Here is a 13,213-nt window from a genome sequence, read left to right as displayed (position 1 = left end):
GACTTTTAGTTGCCAGTTGTATTAGAGCTTTTCCCTTGTTGTTCCTTTTTTGAGGGGAAGCTATCAAAGATGAGGTATTCAGCCTTTAAGAAACTGAACCCACCAACGTCAGCTGTTATTTCCTCTGGGGTTTCTCTAAAAGTCTTTTACAGTATTCACTGCTGTAACTGATAGGGCATGCCCTCCAACCCTATGCAGCACTAATTTATTGTCCTACATACTAGCTTATAATTGAAGCATCACACGTTTGTTTAAAATCCCTCTTGTGCGGTCAGACAGGCTCTGTGAATGTGTCTACCCACGTGGCTCCTCTACATGGCGTCTCACCCCACAAGGCTTCTACCGCCTCATTGCCCTCTGCCTTATAGCTGTGTGGTGTCCGTTATCGCTTACCGGGAGTGTGCTGAGCCTCTGACCACTATGCTTTGTTTCATCCGTTTCCCGGTAAGCCCTCCGTAGTGCCGACAGCTCCTTCTCTTGCAGGCCTCTTCTATGGAGTAACTAAGCGTCGCGGTGCTGGAGCGTGCTTTCAGACGCCCAATTTTACATATTGGGCAGGGCAATAATGTGACTGTGAACCGGAGCCTTTTTGAAGTCCCTTAAGCAGCTTTTGGTGGCTATTTCCCCACTTGTATGCTGAACTACATACGGAGCTCTACTCTCAAGCAACCGCCATCATGCCTGCCTAGGCTCCGCCCCTTGCAGGTTCTTTTTAAAGGGACAGTCTAGTATAAATTACACTTTCATTTCATTTCATTCAAATTTGCTTTTTTCTCTTGGTATTCTTAGTTTAAACTAAACATAGGTAGGCTCATATGCTGATTTCTAAGCCTTTGAGGGCTGCCTCTTATCACATGCTTTTTAAATCTCTTTTCAACACAAAGAGACAGAAAGTACACGTGGGCCATATAGCTAACACTGTGTTCAGGCACAGGGGGTATTTAAGATTTAGCACAAAACAATGCTAAATTTAAGACAAAAGATAATAAATAGTCACAGTCATGTGATCAGGGGGCTGGAAGAAGGTTCTTAGATACAAGGTAATCACAGAGGTAAAAACTATATTAATATAACTGTGTTGGTTATGCAAAACTGGGGAATGGGTAATAAAGTGATTATCTATCTTTTAAAACAATAACAATTCTATGGTAGACTGTCCCTTTAACTCATGAAACAAGAAATGTGTGTTTCATGTCCCTTTAAAGGGACAGTATACTATAAATAGTTTTTCACTTAAAAGTACATTGTCTTAAAATGGCATGTTCTATCTGAATCATTAAAGGGACACTCAATCAAAATTAAAGGGACAGTCTACACTAGAATTGTTATTGTTTTAAAAGATAGATAATCCCTTTATTACCCATTCACCAGTTTTGCATAACCAACACAGTTATAATAATATACTTTTAACCTCTGTGATTATCTTGTATCTAAGCCTCTGCTAACTGCCCCTTTATTTCAGTTCTTTTGACAGACTTGCAGTCTGCTCCCAGATAACTTCACGTGCACAAGCACAGTGTTATCTATATGAAATACGTGAACTAACACTCTCTAGTGGTGAAAAACTGTTAAAATGCATTCTGAAAAGAGGTGGCCTTCAAGGTCTAAGAAATTAGCATATGAACCTCCTAGGTTAAGCTTTTAACTAAGAATACCAAGAGAACAAAGGAAAATTGGTGATAAAAGTAAATTGGAAAATTGTTTAAAATTACATGCTCTATCTAAATCATGAAAGTTTATTTTGGCCTAGACTGTCCCTTTAAACTTTCATTATTCAGATAGAGCATGCCTTTTTAAACAACTTTCCAATTTACTTCCATTAACAAAATGTGCACAGTCTTTTTATATTTAAACTTTTTGAGTCACCAGCCCCTACTGAGCATGTGCAAGAATAAGTGTGTATGCATTTGTGAATGGCTGATGGCTGTCACATGGTACAGGGGGAGTGGAAAAAGACATAACTTTTAAAATTGTCAGAACAAAATTTAATACTCATTTGAATGTTAGACTAAGTGCTATTGCATTGTCTTGTTATCTTGCATTTGTTGATTATGCAAATCTACTGTGTTGACTGGTCCTTTAAAATAGAATTTTGATCTAGACTAATCCTGGCAAAAAAGTAGATTGCTTACAATGCATCAATTTAATGTTTTGGTTAAATATATCTTTTAAATGAAATCCATGTTATGTCCCTTTAAGCACATGATGTACCTGTAGTAATCAGAATACATATGTTACATGACAGGTGACGCAGGGTATGGCTGCAGACCATGGCTATTAACCCCCTTGGTGCACCCCCTTACAGAGCCACAACTCAGGTACCAGGAGGCCCACATACGAACAAGGAATGTCATTGAAAGGAGCTTTGGCCTATTAAAATCCAGATTCAGGTGTCTGGATGTTACAAGCGGAGCTCTACAGTATAACCCCAACAAAGTGTGTTGCATTGTCAATGCATGTTGTATTCTACATAACATTGCTGTGGACACACGTTTATTGGTGGGACATTCACCAAAAGCAGCAGCAGCTGGTTCCTGTACCTGAGGATGTGGACAGGGGGACACTAAGGGGGAATGAAGTGAGGGATTATGTCATCTGGGAATACTTCACCTGTAAGTTACTTGTTCATAAGTACAGTAAACCATAACATTCACATGTATTATGATGTTTGACAGTACCTCACCAACCATGCATGTGTATATATCATGTCTTGCAGAATTACATACTGAGGATTTCCACTGCATGTAAGTGAAACTACTACATCCCAACCCCCTTCCCTTAACCACCCTAATTACTGTATATTTCTCATTTGTTGAATTCATGTTTAGGACACTATGATTTATTGACTATCATTAAAGGGACACTGAACCCAAATTTTTTCTTTTGTGATTCAGATAGAACATTCAATTTTAAGCAACTTAATAATTGACTCCTTTTATCATTTTTTCTTCGTTCTTTCGCTATCTTTAATTGAAAAAGAAGGCATCTAAGCTTTTTTCTTAGTTCAGCACTCTGGACAGCACTTTTTTATTGATGGATGAATTTATCCACCAATCAGCAAGGACAACCCAGGTTGTTCACCAAAAATGGGCCGGCATCTAAACTTATATTCAATTTGAATTTGAATTTCAAATAAAGATACCAAGAGAATAAAGAAAATTTGATAATAGGAGTAAATTAGAAAGTTGCTTAAAATTTCATGCTCTATCTAAATCATGAAAGAAAATATTTGGGTTCAGTGACCCTTTAACCCCTTAGTGACCAGAGCACTTTTCCATTTTCTGTCCGTTTGGGACCAAGGCTATTTTTACATTTTTGCAGTGTTTGTGTTTAGCTGTAATTTTCTTCTTACTCATTTACTGTACCCACACATATTATATACCGTTTTTCTCGCCATTAAATGGACTTTCTAAAGATACCATTATTTTCATCATATCTTATAATTTACTATAAAAAAAATTATAAAATATGAGGAAAAAATGGAAAAAAACACACTTTTTCTAACTTTGACCCCCAAAATCTGTTACATATCTAAAACCACCAAAAAACACCCATGCTAAATAGTTTCTAAATTTTGTCCTGAGTTTAGAAATACCCAATGTTTACATGTTCTTTGCTTTTTTTGCAAGTTATAGGGCCATAAATACAAGTAGCACTTTGCTATTTCCAAACCATTTTTTTCCAAAATTAGCGCTAGTTACATTAGAACACTGATATCTTTCAGGAATCCCTGAATATCCCTTGACATGTATATATTTTTTTTTAGTAGACATCCCAAAGTATTGATCTAGGCCAATTTTGGTATATTTCATACCACCATTTCACCGCCAAATGCGATCAAATACAAAAAATTGTTCACTTTTTCACGAATTTTTTCACAAACTTTAGGTTTCTCACTGAAATCATTTACAAACAGCTTGTGCAATTATGGCATAAATGGTTGTAAATTCTTCTCTGGGATCCCCTTTGTTCAGAAATAGCACACATATATGGCTTTGGCGTTGCTTTTTGGTAATTAGAAGGCCGCTAAATGCCACTGCGCACCACAAGTGTATCATGCCCAGCAGTTAAGGGGTTAATTAGGGAGCTTTTAGGGAGCTTGTAGGGTTAATTTTAGCTTTAGTGTAGTGTAGTAGACAACCCCAAGTATTGATCTAGGCACATTTTGGTATATTTCATGCCACCATTTCACCGCCAAATGCGATCAAATTAAAAAAAAACGTAAAATTTTTCACAATTTTAGGTTTCTCACTGAAATCATTTACAAACAGCTTGTGCAATTATGGCACAAATGGTTGTAAATGCTTGTCTGGGATCCCCTTTGTTCAGAAATAGCAGACATATATGACTTTGGCGTTGCTTTCTGGTAATTAGAAGGCCACTAAATCCTGTTGCGCCTCACACGTGTATTATGGCTAGCAGTGAAAGGGTTAATTAGGGAGTTTGTAGTGAGCTTGCAGGGTTAATTTTAGCTTTAGTGTAGAGATCAGCCTCCCATCTGACACATCCCACCCCCTGATCCCTCCCAAACAGCTCCCTTCCCTCCCCCACCCCACAATTGTCCCCGCCATCTTAAGTACTGGCAGAAAGTCTGCCAGTACTAAAATAAAAGAGTTTTTAAAAAAAAATGAATTTTTTTTTTAGCATATTTACATATGCTACTGTGTAGGATCCCCCCCTTAGCCCCCAACCTCCCTGATCCCCCCCAAAACCGCTCTCTAACCCTCCCCTCTGCCTTATTGGGGGCCATCTTGGGTACTGGCAGCTGTCTGCCAGTACCCAGTTTACAATAAAAAGTGCTTTTTTTTGGTTTTTTTTGTTTTTTTCTGTAGTGTAGCTTCCCCCAACCCCCCACCCCCCACAAACAAACCCCCACCACCTTGCTCATTGTATATATTTTATTTTGATTATATTTTTTATTTCCCCATTTTCTGCAGTGTAGCGGTTCCCACCCGCTCCCTCCCCGTGCACGCGCCCGCCCCCACCCTCCCGTGCACGCGCGCGCGCCCGTGCGCGCCCCCAGCCACCCCCGCCCACGATCCCGCCCCCCTTCAGATCCACATGGCCATCGATGGCCGCCACCCGCCTCCCGGTCCGGCTCCCACCCACCAACGCCGGTAGCCACCGATCTCCGGTGCAGAGAGGGCCACAGAGTGGCTCTCTCTGCACCGGATGGCTTACAAACGTTATTGCAGGATGCCTCCATATCGAGGCATCACTGCAATAACCGGAAAGCAGCTGGAAGCGAGCAGGATCGCTTCCAGCTGCTTTCCACACTGAGGACGTGCAGGGTACGTTCTCAGGCATTAACTGCCTTTTTTCTGAGGACGTACCCTGCACGTCCTCAGTCGTTAAGGGGTTAAGAATGATGAAAATGGATGTTTATACCTTATGTTCACACCTTCTGTAAATACATTATTAGATATATCCATGTGTCAATTTATATTGTATGTGAGAAACCTTGATTTACATCTTATAAGTGAATATTACTATATGTACCCTTCATACACAACTATGTGATGTGGTTTATAGAACATGAATATGTCATAAACATGATAATAATACCTTTTTCGGCCATTTCCACACAGGTATTATTATATGTTTTAACAATATTACTGTACTAAAACACAACTCACATGGATGTGGATGACAATTATATGTTAAATAACAGAGGACAAGATTTATGGTCAACTATAAGAATATTTATTTTTTTCTTTGCTTCTTGGATGAGGGTTCTGAGGTAACTGGAGTGGATCTCCTGGTTCTTCTGGGTTGTGCGGATTCAGATGATTCAGCTGGAGTTCTGGCCACAGATGAGAGGCTGGAGGCAGTGTCCTGCTGGTGTGTGAAATGCTCCACCAACACACCCAACAGTTGGTTTTGTTCCTGCCTTCTGTTGTCAGTCTGCATCTGCATATCCGAAATAATTCTCATCATCTGAGACTGGTTTTGGACTATACCCCTTAAAGATGCTGCCATGTCCCGTTGTAGCTCAATGGAACGCTGGAGAAAAGTCTGTTGGCTTCTGTAAAACCTGCGTTGGTCTCTCTCTCTTCTCTCGCAGCTTGCTATGAGCCTCCTCTGGAGGGAAATGTATTCGTCGCCTAGGGTAGAATACAGAGGATCTACAGGCTGTTCACCAGCAGGGATTATAGGCGCAGGTTCACCTCTAGCTGCTGTTGCATCTGGAACTATGACAGATGGTGCTGCAGGAGGAACTACGACAGCTGGTGCTGCAAGAGGAACTATGACAGCTGGTGCTGCAGGAGGAACTACGACAGCTGGTGCTGCAGGAGGAACTATGACAGCTGGTGTTGCAGGAGGAACTATGACAGCTGGTGCTTCAGGAGGAACTACGACAGCTAATGCTTCAGGAGGAACTATGACAGCTGGTGCTGCAGGAGGAACTATGACAGCTGGTGCTGCAGGAGGAACTACAACAGCTATATGCTCCTCTTCAGATGCTGGAGCTCTTCCAAGGGAAGCGGATGGTGGAGCTCTCCGGGTGTACTGGTAGTCCCATTGCTGACTGGTGTGCGACCACTCAGCATGTCCAGTTTGCATGTCCTGTGCATAAAAGCCCTGACTGGCCTGATATTAGGGGGGTGTAAAGACATCTACCCTTTGGGCCTGACTTGGCTCCCCCTCAAAGCCAAAAGAATAATCCCCCGGTCAGAGCTTGTCTTCCAATGTTGGTGGCATGACGTCTGGGTCCTCAACAGAGGCAATCCAACCCAGCTCATGCCTGGGAGCATACTGTCCTTGTTGATGGAATCTCTGGACTTGTGGTTGCGGTGGAGGCATTCTCTGGACTGGTGGTTGCGGTGGAGGCATTCTCTGGACTGGTGGTTGCGGTGGATGCATGCCCGTTTGCACCCTGGTGACAGGAGGTTCTGTGGAAGAGTCAAATGATGAGAGTTATTAGTACAATCATATATATATCCATGAGGGCATACAATGTACATTGATACATGCTAGGGCCTATACTCATTCTCATGTCAAACTCTATAACATGCATGTGCACATTGGGATTTGTGAAATGAGGGATTTTAATATGCAAAGTATACATGTATGTGTTTCATACAATAGTTATGTGTACATGTCAGTGATGGAGAAAATGTGTTCTTTAAGTGACACTATGGTCACACAATTTCCTTTAGCCTTGCACATAACGTGCTTTCTTGAGCTAACAGTATTGTGATGGCGAAAGTGTCCATTTACTGAAAACTCTACATGTGGCTTGTGGCCTGTGTTACTCTGAGACATGTCAGTATTACACTATTCCACCTCATATCATGAATTTCAATGTGTTAAGTAGCATTAAATGGACATTAAAACCATTTTTATTCTTTCATGATTCAACTAGAGCATGCAATTTTAAACAACTTTGTAATTTACTTCCATTACCTAATTTGCTTCATTCTCTTGATATTCTTTGCTGAAAAGCATATCTAGATAGGCTCAGAAGCTGCTGATTTGTGGCTGCACATCAATGCTTCATGTGATTGGCTCACCCATGTGCATTGATATTTAATAAACAAAGAATATCAGAATAATGAAGCAAATTAGATAATAGAAGTAAATTGGGATGTTGTTTAAAACTGTATTCTCTATCTGAATAATGACATAAAAAGATTTGGTTTAATGTTCCTTTAATGTGAAATCTAATTGTAGATGTTTTTGTTAGTAGGCCAAATACCATGCTCCTCATTGTGTACATGAATGTGTGACATTAAAGGATGTTATATCTCAAATACATATAATACTGGTGTGTGGGATGTTACTCACCAGCATGCTGTGCTGATGTTGCAGCCCCTGAGTCACGAGCCCCTGGAAGTCCACGGACTGCTGTGATGCTCAGGGACCTGCGAATGATCTCCTGCCATTCATTGTATTCAGCCTCCTGGGGAGGACCACCACCTGTTCCCCTCTGGCTTCTTGGCCAATTTTCTCCTTCACCCGCCTCTTGCAGTCGTTCCACCTTTTCTTTAGCACATCGACATTCCTCCTCTGCTGGGCCACGCTGTTGACTGCATCCTCGACCAACAGCCATGCAGCCTTACGCCTTCGGCCAACTCCTTTGCCCTTCTCTTGGCCAAAGAGGGCAGTGTGGTTCTTCATGACGGCCTGGACTAGCGCTAGATTTTCAGCAAAAGAAAAGTTCGGGCACCTCATGCGCTCATCGTCCGTGGCCACCTAGCTTCCTCCCTGGGATGTCCCTGGTGTGGGTTCCTCCCTATCCTCTCCCTCCTCCCCTCTTCTATTCCCATGTGCACCCTCTGTCCTTCTTCTGAGTGTGCCTGGTCTTGGGGCAACCCCACTCCCATCCTCCCTTCTGGCTCCCCCTCTCCCCACTCCACTTACTCCCTGACGGGGACCCTGCTGCTCTTCCTGTCCATAATCCTCTCCTTGCAACTCCCCTCCCCTCCTCCCCTCCGCCTTAGCTCTCCCTGTCATCCTCAAACTACACACACTCACACTCACTCCCACTTCAATCACACACAATCACAACCAAACACTCAGCCTATCACACTGTAAAAGATAAATAAAATGTGTTAGGTGCTATATAAAAAAAGTGTTGTGTATTTTGTATATGTATGTATGCAAAATGTGTGCAATATGTAAAAAAAAGTGTAAGTAAATGTACAGGCTTAATTAAACACAAATCCAAAAATCCGACCTAACTGATGAAATGCGCCTCTCTCACTGCTCTTACTAATTATCACTATACTAACTGTAGTGTGCTGTAGCTCCAAGAACCAACCAAACACACTAAAGAAAATGGCGGCTGCGCATGGGTTTATGTATGGATTTTGAATCGCGTAATTACGTGGCGCATCTTTTAGAACTGGCGGTTATTTTTAACGATTCGTAGCTAATTTGCATCAAACTACTCTTTATTGAGACTTTACGTGAACAAAATACTGGCGTAAGTACTTGCGACGACTAAAATGTGTATTTGCGCACATTTTTGTTGATCGCTGGTTTTTCATACTTACGCCAGTTTAGCATCTGACGGCGCAGTATATTGGATAGCTCAAGTTTGGAGGTGAAATTACGGGCGGCGCGGGTTCCCTCGCTTTCGCCAAAAACTATGCCGTATATCGGATTGCGCCCTTGATATATTACTTTCACTCATCTTTAGTGAAAAGTGAGAGCAAGAAATACGGTGAATTTTTGGAGAGGGGGTTGAAAGAGTTTTTACCATCCAAACAAATTTCAAAGAAATGTCTGCAGGTGAAAGGAGAAAGAGAAAGTAAAAAAGGAAAAGGGAAAGCTTGTGATGACAAATAGGTAAAGAGAAGAAGAATTACACACAAAAAGGATATTAACACCTTTGTGGGGGTACTAAAGTGTTTACATCAGAACGAAGTACAGATGTAAACACTATTAGTAAAAATTAAATCACGTGATCTTCAATCCGATGATGTGATTTTAAGGCCGGGATCTGATCATGGGGGTCTGCCTATGCTGCTAAACACGACCCCCCATGCCGATCCTTGCCTAAGTCAAAGGGGGAAGCTGCAGGATGCTGTATATGGTAGAACATTGCATGCCATTCTAATGGCGTTAAAGCCCAGTGCTGTCAGGACTGCATGGAACATCCTAATGGCGTAAAGGGGGTAAGAGACCCTAACCTCTTGAGTGCTAACAACGGCTCTGAGCCGTTGCAAATTGTCTCACTCAGGTGCTAACGACAGTTCTCAAAGCCGTAGCTAGCATCCTCCTACCTTGAGGGAGATCTGGAGGCTTCCACCTTCTCCTACCCCGGCGATCAGGATTGTATATTGACAGGCATCGCCAGGGCTTCACGTTTTGCGTGATGACGTCAATGCGCAACTTTATTTAAAATGGACAATGTAAAGTATAGGGAAAGGGGGCATGCTGCTTAGAAGCCTGTATCTGAGGCATCTAAGCAGCTACAGACCCCCAAGACCGCCTAACCTTTCCAACAGTATAAGTCTTGGGGATCTGTAAAAAAAAAAAAAAAGTTACAAAAATGTTTTATGTAAAAACATTAAAAGAAAAAAAATTCAGCTTAGCACCCAGGTGGTAAAGTGCTTAGCACTCAAAAGGGTTAAAATAGCAATTTCAATAAAAAATAAGGGGTCGATCACAATCTTTTAGAAAATAACCAGTCAAGTCTAAGGAGATTATTTTTAAAGAAATTATTTCATAAGTTTTTATACAGTATAATGATCATCCCCTAATCGATTTAGCAAACTTTTTAGGGTTTTGCGTATCCAAAGCAGTCCAGAGATAAACCTCTTAAAATTCCCTGACTACATCTATCTTTTCTCCTTTACTATGACCAACTGGAAACCAGATATAAATGAGCTCCTGCACTAATCTAAGCAATCATTGTGCCTTATGTCACAGGGTCAGGTAAACTGAAGTATATGTAATCATATACAGTATACTCCAGGCTTTCTGGTGAATTTGAAAAAGCAGCAAAGAAAGATGGCACATGAAAAATAATAAGTGTGAGTTCCATTTTTTACTATGCCTAAGCATTTTATACCAGATGTAATTTTGATTTGAATAAACAGTTTGGTGATCAAATATAGATTGAGAGAAAATGAGAACTAGGCAAATAAAGAGCAGACAATGAAAAAGGAGAAATGTTTCATATAAACCTTGAAGAGACAGAAGTGAAGAAGGGAAAGAAGTACAAAGTTGCAGAATGCAGAGAAAAACAGAATATGAGTGTAGCGAACAGGGGAGGGGGCTAGCAGAGACTCAGTTTTACAAGTAAAGGAAGCGTGAACAGGTGCACGGTTAAGCTTAAAGGGACAATGAACCCATATTTTTTCTTTCATGATTCAGATAGAGCATGAAATTTTAAGCAACTTTCTAATTTACTCCTAGTATCAAATTTTATTCATTCTCTTGGTATCTTTATTTAAAATGCAAGAATATAAGTTTAGATGCCGGCCCATTTTTGGTGAACAACCTGTGTTGTCCTTGCTGATTGGTGGATAAATTCATCCACCAATAAAAAAAAGTGCTGTCCAGAGTCCTGAATAAAAAAAAAAGCTTAGATGTCTTCTTTTTCAAATAAAGATAGCAAGAGAACGAAGAAAAATTGATAATAGGAGTAAATTAGAAAGTTGCTTAAAAATGCATGCTCTATCTGAATCACAAAAGAAAAAAATTGGGTTTAGTGTCCCTTTAAGAAAAGTAGTTTGTTTCTTTCCCATCCACCCTTGATATACTAACATTGTGTTCAATTTGTTTACAGATTTCATAATGGTCATATAGATGGCAATGTGTCGATATCAGCACAGACTGGTTGAGTTGCAGGTTTGTCCATCTATAGTAAATCAGTTGTACAGAAAGTCACACCTGAAAACAGCCATCATTGTCACATGGCATAACTCCAGGTGGTGGATGGTAGCTGGAATGGGTGCAGGTTTGGGGCACATAAGAGTGGAACTAGCATTAAGGGAACTAAAGGGTGCATTTCAGGTATGGTTGAACCAGAAGTTCTTACATGCCCAATGGGGCTATTGGTCTAGTAAGCACCATGGTATATGGCAGGCAAAAGTAAGCACCTAAGTCTTATATCTGTTAGCTATAAAGTAATTCACTGGGGTGACAGTTTGCTGGACTCATTAACTTGATTTAGTTGGTTACATTTTTCAATAAAGTGACCTTTAACTTTCCCCATATAACATATCTCTGGCCTTTATTGATGACTATGGTTGTAACACCTAACATTTCTTCAAACTTAATTTTATTAGCAGCTAACTATCCTGGCAGCAGAATTAACTAATAGGCACTTGTATCATGGCATTGGGAAATATAAAGTTTCCCTACAATCCCTTGTTTGTTTTTCAAGAAGTCTCTCTTACTACCTATTTTTTCCTGTTTCGTTCACAACCTGAAATGTGTCAAACGTAAATAGCTGATTATGACTCAGATCTGGACACAAACAAATTAGTTGAATAAATGATAACTAATGAAAGTACTGTGTTGATAAGCACACAAGGGCATATGTACATTAAAAAGGCTGTTAATGTTAATTGTTCATATTTTTGATAATGTGAGTGAACACAATATGATTTTTTGACAAATATGACCATCTGCATGAATTTCTTTTTATATATAAAGTAACAATTATAGCTTTTGAATCAAATAACTTTCTTAAAGAAATCTGGTGAATTGTAGCTGTGTTTTGCTCTGCCTGATAATGCATAAAATAATAATTGCTTATTAAAGTTCATGTTCTATGCTTAGAATTTAGATTCCTTCTGAAAAAAATATCACAATAATAGCCTTTCTATTAAAACATAAAATTCTTATAATAAAATAGTATACTCTGAAAATTTTACAATGAATACAGTTATAAGCATTTTATTACTGTATTTTGCTTGCCCAAATTCAGTGGGAATAGTGTATTAATATAGAAACCATTTTGAACTTACCACAAAATGTAATCCAGACTTCAAGGAGCGCTGATTTGCAAAGTAAATGTTCTTTTGCTGTTTGCACAAACGTGAAACCAAGCACGCATAATAAAATAATTGTTTGAAACATGTTTGAATAACCATAAACTTCCAAAATTATTTATGCTTTTTATTTTGTAAAACAGGAAGAGCATTTATGAAAGTTGAGATGGAAGTAGTCAATTTCCTCTTTCAAATTAAAAGCATCATATTGTTATCATGTACTGTTCTTTCTGGAAATGTTAAGCAGGATCACTGTATAAAGAAAAGGTTGTGATCAAGCTGTACTTGAACAAATAAAAGATTTAATAATTGGAATGCAAGATACAGTTTAGAACAAAATGACAAATAAAGTGGTGTGTATAGAAAAAAGTATTTTATGCTTATCCTGATAACTTCATTTATTTCATAGCAGTGAGAGTCCATGATCTGTTACTCCTGGTAATTACTCTTCCTTACCACTAAGAGGAGGCAAAGATTCCTAAACCCCAAGAGCTCCATAAAACCTCTCCCACTTCACATGTGCCTCAGGGTAATGTATAGCCAATTAAAATGAGTTAAGAAAAAGGGGAAAAAAATGTGCTCAAGAAAAAACTAAGCCTAAAAAACATAGGATGGGGTCTAGTGGACCACCATGAAAGAAATGAATTTATCAGGTAAGCATAAATTATGTTTTTATTCATGCAGGTGGTGAGAGTCCATGGTCCATTACTCCTGGGAACTAATACCCAAGTTGTGGAGTCCACGAGTAATAACATAAATGG

General features: G+C 39.9%; 1 protein-coding gene across 1 annotated transcript in view; it reads right to left on the bottom strand.

Annotated features, from left to right (window-relative positions):
• LOC128659563 (lymphocyte antigen 96) overlaps window positions 1-12,542 on the bottom strand; it is a 168,574-nt gene extending 156,032 nt beyond the window's left edge. Inside the window, exon 1 of the mRNA XM_053713159.1 lies at window positions 12,429-12,542. Coding sequence (XP_053569134.1) covers window positions 12,429-12,540 — 112 coding nt within the window. The 5' untranslated portion in view covers window positions 12,541-12,542. The remainder of the gene's footprint in view (window positions 1-12,428) is intronic.
• Window positions 12,543-13,213: the final 671 nt, after the last annotated feature.

The sequence above is a fragment of the Bombina bombina genome, chromosome 5 (assembly GCF_027579735.1).
Source record: "Bombina bombina isolate aBomBom1 chromosome 5, aBomBom1.pri, whole genome shotgun sequence".
Lineage (NCBI taxonomy): Eukaryota > Metazoa > Chordata > Amphibia > Anura > Bombinatoridae > Bombina > Bombina bombina.
Note: the sequence above shows the minus strand (reverse complement) of the source record. Positions and strands in the feature narration are given on the sequence as shown.